This window comes from Anneissia japonica, unplaced genomic scaffold, assembly GCF_011630105.1.
Source record: "Anneissia japonica isolate Jap-2015-1 unplaced genomic scaffold, ASM1163010v1 scaffold2617_len527014_cov191, whole genome shotgun sequence".
Classification (NCBI taxonomy): domain Eukaryota; kingdom Metazoa; phylum Echinodermata; class Crinoidea; order Comatulida; family Comatulidae; genus Anneissia; species Anneissia japonica.
Genome location: NW_022714155.1, coordinates 311,441 through 319,440, shown reverse-complemented (window position 1 = coordinate 319,440; position 8,000 = coordinate 311,441). Strand labels below are relative to the sequence as shown.

Here is an 8,000-nt window from a genome sequence, read left to right as displayed (position 1 = left end):
AGACATGCGTATTCCAGTACACTACGGATTTGTGCTTTATAAACAGATGCTCTGCCCTCGGTGTCAAGTTTGGAGGCAACTTTCCGTAGTGCACCTAGCCTTTGTCCAGCTTTTCTTGCTACTGAATACAATACAATAATTTAACCTGCGCTTTAGTGTTGTACGGTACCAGTAGTAGGGAGGGATTTGCGATAAACCCGGATTTCAACCAAGTGGTAATGATGGCGTAATGCAGTGTACTGTGACAACAATAAAGTGTCCTGGCCATTTTCATTGTCATTTGTATTATTGTTAAAAGATGAAGTTTCCTCTTTAAGATAAAATGTGACACCAGGCTCCCTTAAATTTTATATACCCCAATAGTGGTTTGTGGTTACCCGATAATAGATGTAAGCTGCCTTCACTGACCTACTGTAGATCAATACTATGGATGAATTATGTGACCAGATTTAATCTCATTTATTTTCATATCAACAATAGAGTACAACACTTAATTTTTTTATTCATTTATTTTTTTATAAGAACACATTTTATAAGAACACTGAAATTGCTTGAAAATTAAGAACAGAATAAGAACAAATTGAGACTGAGGTAAAATGTTGGAAGAGGTTTTTATAGGAAAACCAACAAATCTTATCTGCACCTAATGTGTAGTAGGCAGGTTTATGTAATACCCTAAAAAATGCAGTACAGCAATATACCGCTGTACAGTAATAATTTTCTATCTTTGGGAAGTATGTAAAGTAAGAACAAAATAAGAACATTTTGAGCCTGAAATCGGCCAAAAAATAAGAACACGTAGTCTTGGCAAAATTTTACTGGTTCTTATAAAAAAAAGTGTAATACCTTTTATGGGGGGGGGGGCGGGGAGGTGCGATTTCACCGTCTGCACCCCTTCCCCTACATTCGCCCCTGCAACACAGCGTGGGAAAGGGCTTACCCAAACTCACCTCGCAAATGCCTGGCATATCGCTCTTCTGAAAAATTTTATGACAAGAAAATACTGTTTGTACAGCCAAGGGAATCTATCCTGGGCTAGTTTATGCTATGCTGAGAAAAGGGAAAACAAAGAGGCAGAAAAAAATCAGCACAAACTTGTTACTCAAATTTGACTTGCAAATGCCTGGTACAAATTCATAAAATGTAGTTGACGTTCACTAATGAATTAATTATGATAATGATATCATATCTATTGATCTGTATTTGTCTTAACTTCAGGTTAAATTCAAGAATATAATTGCGTAATTAATAGCAGTTCCTCGATTGGTATTTTTTATTTTTTGAAATGAGGATAATCTTCATGTGTCCGATCTCCCATGGGTTGTATGTCTGTATCACGTCCAGAAAAAATTTACTGAAGTATTTTCATACTAATATAATAATAAGTTGATTTGTTATGTTGAAACTATACAAAACAAAAACAAGAATTTAGCCCATTGTGCTACATAGGCCAATTTGCACAGACTAGTTCTAGAGGTAGGATCTGAGATTGAGGACAAACTTTGTCAAATCAAATCAAGTGAAAATTCAGATATTCAGAAACAGAAAGATGAAGGTTGGTAAGCTAATTTTCAAATTTGGAAGTGAAAGAGGAATTTATACCCTTACCTGTGAATCTAAAAATCCTCTTAGCATAGCTCTTAAAAATAAAACAATAAAATTTGTGTACTACTATATAAGTATACCCATGTACGAATAAAGCGTGACTTACACGACAACTGCATGCACCTAATAATATAAAAGTAGGCAAACAACTCGCAAGAAATATAACAAGTTGGTAAGAAGCTGTTAGCCGTTGCCGTTTCTTCAGAGTAAAAATTTTTCGGTCAAGTCTTTGGCGACGATCTAGGTCTGATCTTTGCGCAGTATCTTGAGTCCTGGTAGTGTTGCACACTGATTTAGCTATCGGTGTCTGATGATCCATTTCAAAATTTTCTTTTTAACTGATCACAATAAAATGTGTTTTTTCCGATTTTCAGCTGTCATTTTTTTTAGTAACTTTTCAGTGCCATGATTTTCTTTCAAATAGCCTATCTGCCCAGTGTGTATTGTCTTTTAACAGTTTAAGATTCTTCTCTTTAATCAGATGTTTCTCTTAAATGTTTGGCAGTGACAGCTATACAACAGAATTGCTTTACAAAATGATTCTGTCGATCAGGGGAATATTTTGTGCAAAAAAAAAAAATGTTTGGTATCGTTTCCTTGTTTCATATGTTTACATTAGTTTCATTATGAAGCATTTTTTTTTCATACATAAAATAAAGGTAGCGCTTTGATATGATTTATTATAAATACCCATATACAAAAGAGGACATTTAGAAGACAAAATCACAGTAATTTGATCAAGTCATAATAACAAATTAGCAACAGATATTAATAGTATGACTCATCACTACACACGATGAACATCAGTTATGGAAATAGTTTATCATGTTATTATCCCTGTCCAGACTATCAGATTTGATTTGACAAAATCATGTGACATGTCTAAATATGGTCATGGTGACATCACATCATGACCAAATATAGGTACATCATATGACAGACAACTTTTTTTTTTTGTCAAAGAAAATGTTATATTGTTTACAGATCTAAAGGCTAAAATGCTACCAATTCAATTCTTTACTAACTAATACTTTACTGACTAATGAGTGGAAGGCAGCTAATAATATAATACAAAAAAGTAAACTTTTAATTAAAGCCTCATTAATTAAGTTGTGTTTAGGGTTTATCATATTTATATACTATTTCTGTTGGAAACAGATGACTTATAAATTATTGCTGTTTGCTTGAATTGTATTTGTTGATAAAAGTGAAATGCCATAAACAGTTTACAAATATTAAAATCAAAACCAAATTTTATAAAGGAAATTTTTAAAATACAGAGAGAACAAATTTCTGATCCAGATTTTGTTGATAGTGTCAGGAATGACAATCTAGTCCATAGTATAGGGACTATGTATTGGAAAGGAAGGTGGAGTGAGTGCCCCCTTCGCCATTGCAGATCCATATTGCAGTGGAACGCAATAGCTTCAGGCCCGTATTTAGGAATTTCAGAGGGGGGGAGGTTCGGCTTGGGACTATTTATTTATTTTGTTTATTTATTTCAACAATCTTTAATGAGGGTGGTCCATCCAGCCGAAGCTGATCATTAGGGACCCTCAATACACATAACAAAACAAAACAAAAGAGCGTATCTCCTTATCAAAACCCACATACGAACGAACCCCCCAAACCCCAAAATACGAGTCTGAGTTTAGTGGTTAAAGATGCTTGCTTTCTAATCCTAGGGTCCTGGGTTCAAATCCTGTGACAGCAGGACTTTTACTCATGACTAAAAAAACTCCACTCACTAAGTATCATAAAGGGACATCGTTGATCAAAACATCATGTTATTTAATTTATTTCAGACCCCATGTCGGGCAAATTCTGGCATCAGCCTTAATTTTGTAGACATTTTCAAGCACACAGTGCTCTTCTTCAGGTGAAGTGTAGAACTTTGTTGTTAAGTGATGCTCCATGGCTTTTTATTTCACAGCGGTATCAAGATGGGTCCAGTTGAATTTTTAGGCCAGCCTGACGTGCTTCAGTTTTACCTCAGTAATTTATTAGCAGTTGGCATACATTTCCCCTTGAAAGTCCCGAGATGAATCCTCTTTCAACTTACATCTGAATCATCATTATCAGTTACTTTAGATGTGATCATATTGATGTGATACCTAATTTCATTTTCTTACGTGACAAAGCAGCTTCGATTAGTAAACTAGTAGTTCTATGTGTGTAAGATCTAGAAATATTATTATACTTTCATTTTCACTGTTGATTAAAGTAAACTTGAAATGTACTTTGAGATGTACATTAGGCGTTTCTAGTGTACTTTTGGCAGTAAATTCCAAACCAAGTTGTTGATCGAACTGAGGGACTTTTTTGAAGTATGAAGAGGGCAGGGGTGTAGGCCTACCCTCAACCACAGATCCTATGTATATACTGTAGGATCTGTGCCTAAACTTTGTTTGTAATTCAATAGATATTGGAGTAAAGGTTAAAATAAAACAACAGCGGTCCAAAGACTCCGGCAAGAAGCAGTAGTCCTCCTGCACTCCCTCGAGCAAGGAGGAATCTCCTGGAAACTAGTCCAAACCTTGCAAGTTTTAAGATTTATTTTTATTTTTCAGTGCCAATGAATATCAAAATACAAGTAGATGTGTATAAGATAGCTCATTTAAACAACCTCCTGGAATTGACTTCTTCCAACTTGGGATGCCTGAAACAATCTGCGTAGGGGTGCTGCATGTGTTAAATTCTGCAACCTTTGATTAACTACTTTCCCAGGTCAGTAGATATATAGCCAGGATATAAGTATACAAATGCCTCAAAAACCACACACTTATCTTGATTATCCAGTAGCAAAGTATTCATACCCTCTATCAGAGAATTCAAAAAGTATGCCTGGAAAATTTTGTGCACAATCATTGGCCAGATCCACTTTGACCTAGTTTTAATGTTAAACCTAGTACTATTTCATTCTAACCTTGGATACTTTATGCTCCTGCTTAATCTGAACTTGCAATTTCTTATCTTACAATGTAAAATGTTTTGCTTTCTTGAGTGATGTTTCTTTTTTTTTAAATTGTATGTTTCATTATAGATCAAAGGTTGAGTTGTATGTTGATAGACGGGTGGTTGGAAGTCTCAACACTCCAACACTTTTCATTGGATAAACTGACCGCCTGACAGTTCATCGATGCGTTCCAAATGGTGTATGTTGACTTACTAACTGGTTTCATCTCACATGTGAGTCTTCATGAGTTTTACTGCCCTAATGTCCAATTGAGATAATATCCAAATTAGATTGCAACCTAAATTTTACTCCAAAAAAATGATTTCCATCATTTTCATACAGTATATGATTTATGACTGACATTTTTGGTTTAATAATTCAAAACTTTGAAAGCAAAATTGTGGATGAAGGAATAGATGAGCATTAAGCCATTGTTGTGAATGTTTTGTCAAAATAAACAGTTAAGGGTTAAAAAGTCTCGTACTTGAAAGTTATGATGTTAGTTGACACAAGCAGACTTCTATATTCAGTTACTCCTCAATGCCTGTTCAGTATATAGACGAGTTTGGTGCAAAGGCTGTATGGACCAGTACACCGGGATAACCCCCCTCCCTCCTGCTCGTCTCGAAAGATGTACTGGGTTCTTTATAGTGCACATGAGCCAATTGTGGGCCTACAGTTTATAATCCTTAGGATTGAAACAGAAATTAAAATAATGTAGTATTGTAGTTTGATTTATATAGCGCTTTACACCGAAACAGTCTCTAAGCGCTCCAGGTGTGGACTGGCTCTTACTGTACTTGTCTTAAGCTCTGTCCCAACAAAAACATGTGACATGCCTAAATATGGTCATGATGACATCACATCATGACCATATATAGGCAAATATGACTACATATGGTCATACAAAAGTCTGGACAGGGCTTTATAATAACATTTTACAGCATCAACAAGTTTTACTATCCCTGCAGTCTTTGAAATGGTCTCTATTTTACAGACTTATGTCAAGGGCTTATTATATCCCATTTTAAAAATTATTTTACCTTGGTAAACTTCCCTTTAATGGAGTATACTATAGTTGTGCATTCATTCATTATTATAACATACTTAAATAGATCCTTGTCATTTGATTGGTGAATTTAATATCATATGACACCAATGGAAAAATTGCCTACTTTTTTGGATATGTATCTTTTCTTTCTTTATGTCATTTAGTTCCATTTCCATGTTTTTAATCACACACCTTGGTATAAATTATGATGTATTTTTAATGATTTAATAATTATATCTACTTGTAAGAATATTTCATGAATGATATAGCCCAAATTAAATCATATGTATTTAATGATAAATATATTTTTTTGAAAATTTTTTCAACACACCAGAAGCCTTGATATTTGGTATCCTATCTACCTATCATTTTTTTTTGGAATTCACTGGAGATTGTGTAAAACGATAAGCGAGGCACAGTGACAGGAAAGTGCCCTCAAGGCTTTTAAAGGCGATATATTATCTCATATAAAACAGCTGACTGCAAGGTCAACACATTAAACTTTCCCAGGTACTAAATAAAACTGAAACTATTATGTGATGACTGTTAGTAAATTAAAAACCCCTGTGCTAAGCTGTTAAACATTGACTGTATTGTATGCTGTAAATTACTGGGTTATATAAATGATGAAAGTTTTAATTTTCCTCTTATTATAGAGTAAAGCTGTAGGTTGACGGCTCCTTCAATCTTATTGATAAGTAGCTGGCTTATTAAAATTGCTAATAGGAAAAAAATTGTGAAGACTGAGTTTTAAAAATCAAGCAAATCTTCTCCCCTTGTAGAATCCTTAAACCATACCCTGTTTACTGCAAAATAATACCCTTGCACCCTCCTTCCCACTTAAATCTTTAACATCGTCACTAATAAAATTTAGATTATTGATTTTTTTAGCACATGGACAATCAGTTTAATGTGTAGCTGACTTTTTATGCAAATATTTAAAAAAAAAGAAAAAGAGTTTGCTTTGGATTGGTAGCAGTATTAAAAAAATTGCTGTTTGATTGACCATCCATACAATAGGACATGATTTCATTTTGAAATCTATAAGAAATGATTTTAAGCCCACCCACAAAGTCGGTGGGTAAGCTTATGCCCGATAACTACCGTAAGAACTTGCATAACATTTCACTAGGAACCTTGTACAGAGAGACACCATTCTAGCCTTCAGCATATTATCACTAAAGTGCATACAACTCGGTGATTCGTAATCAAGGATCCAAATACCGACAGACTTGTTTAGTACGACGGTACGCAAATCTCCACCACAGACGGATATTAACTGGAGTCATCATTAATTTAGCTGTAACATTCGAAATTTGTGGAATCTAAAATTTAGCACAGCTTTTGGGAAGTTATTAGTAATGTATTTCCTGATTTTTTTTATGTGACCAGGACATTATTCAGAGAGTAGACAAAATTAAATTCTTTGGTATCACTCTTGATGAAAAAATTAATTTTTCTCAACATGTAAATGTTATTGCTAGTAAGGTGTCTGCAATTATTGGAGCAATGAATCTCCTTAAAAATCCGCTACCATATCACATACTGCTTAACGTATGGGATCACGATATGGGGTTCTGGTAGCATGACAAACTTAAATAGAATCCATGTATTACAGAAGAAAGCACTTAGAATCATATGTAATGTACATTATCTACACCCATCTGCTCAACTTTTTGTTAAAACCAATACTTTAAACATATTTGATTTATATGAAAAAAATGTAGCCAACTTAATGTTTTTATATGATAAGGGTTTATTACCAGAATCTTTTGATTTGTTGTTCTGTACACTTGACTCGTACCATAATCATAATACACGATATAAGCAAAACCTTGTTATCGACTTAAAACACACAAATGTTGGCTAACAAGGAATCTCGTATATAGGGCCTAAGGTGTGGAACAACATATCAAGCAATGTAAGAGCATGTGCTAATAGTTCACTATTTAAGAACAAAATGAATAATATTTACCATGAAAGTTGATGAAACGATACCACTGCTAAGACGGGAAAAATTGTATTATTTGTAAAGAAATTCGTCAATAATAGTCAATGATGTTTAAGTGCAATTTACAGTATATGTTGCTTTATTGCTGCTATTTAATTTAATTATTTATATAATTTTACAGTGTTTAAATTGCTATCTAAGACCGACATATTATTTATATTTTTATCATTATTATTATTATTTATTATTTATTATTTATTTTTATTTTATTTTTCTTTTCATTGCTATTATTCTTATTATTATTAATATTATTATTATTATTATTATTATTATTATTATTATTATCTTGATCCATGATATGAAAGTGCTAATTAAAATGAAATAGTATCTTAATTACTTTTTTTTTCGGGTGCCACTAGTGTAAAGCTCTGCTTGTT

The 8,000-nt window shown here is 33.5% G+C and overlaps 1 protein-coding gene across 1 annotated transcript in view; it reads right to left on the bottom strand.

Annotated features, from left to right (window-relative positions):
* LOC117108874 overlaps window positions 1–2,116 on the bottom strand; it is a 12,343-nt gene extending 10,227 nt beyond the window's left edge. The window contains exon 1 of the mRNA XM_033251036.1: window positions 1,712–2,116. Coding sequence (XP_033106927.1) covers window positions 1,712–1,924 — 213 coding nt within the window. The 5' untranslated portion in view covers window positions 1,925–2,116. The remainder of the gene's footprint in view (window positions 1–1,711) is intronic.
* Between the last annotated feature and the right edge of the window lie 5,884 nt (window positions 2,117–8,000).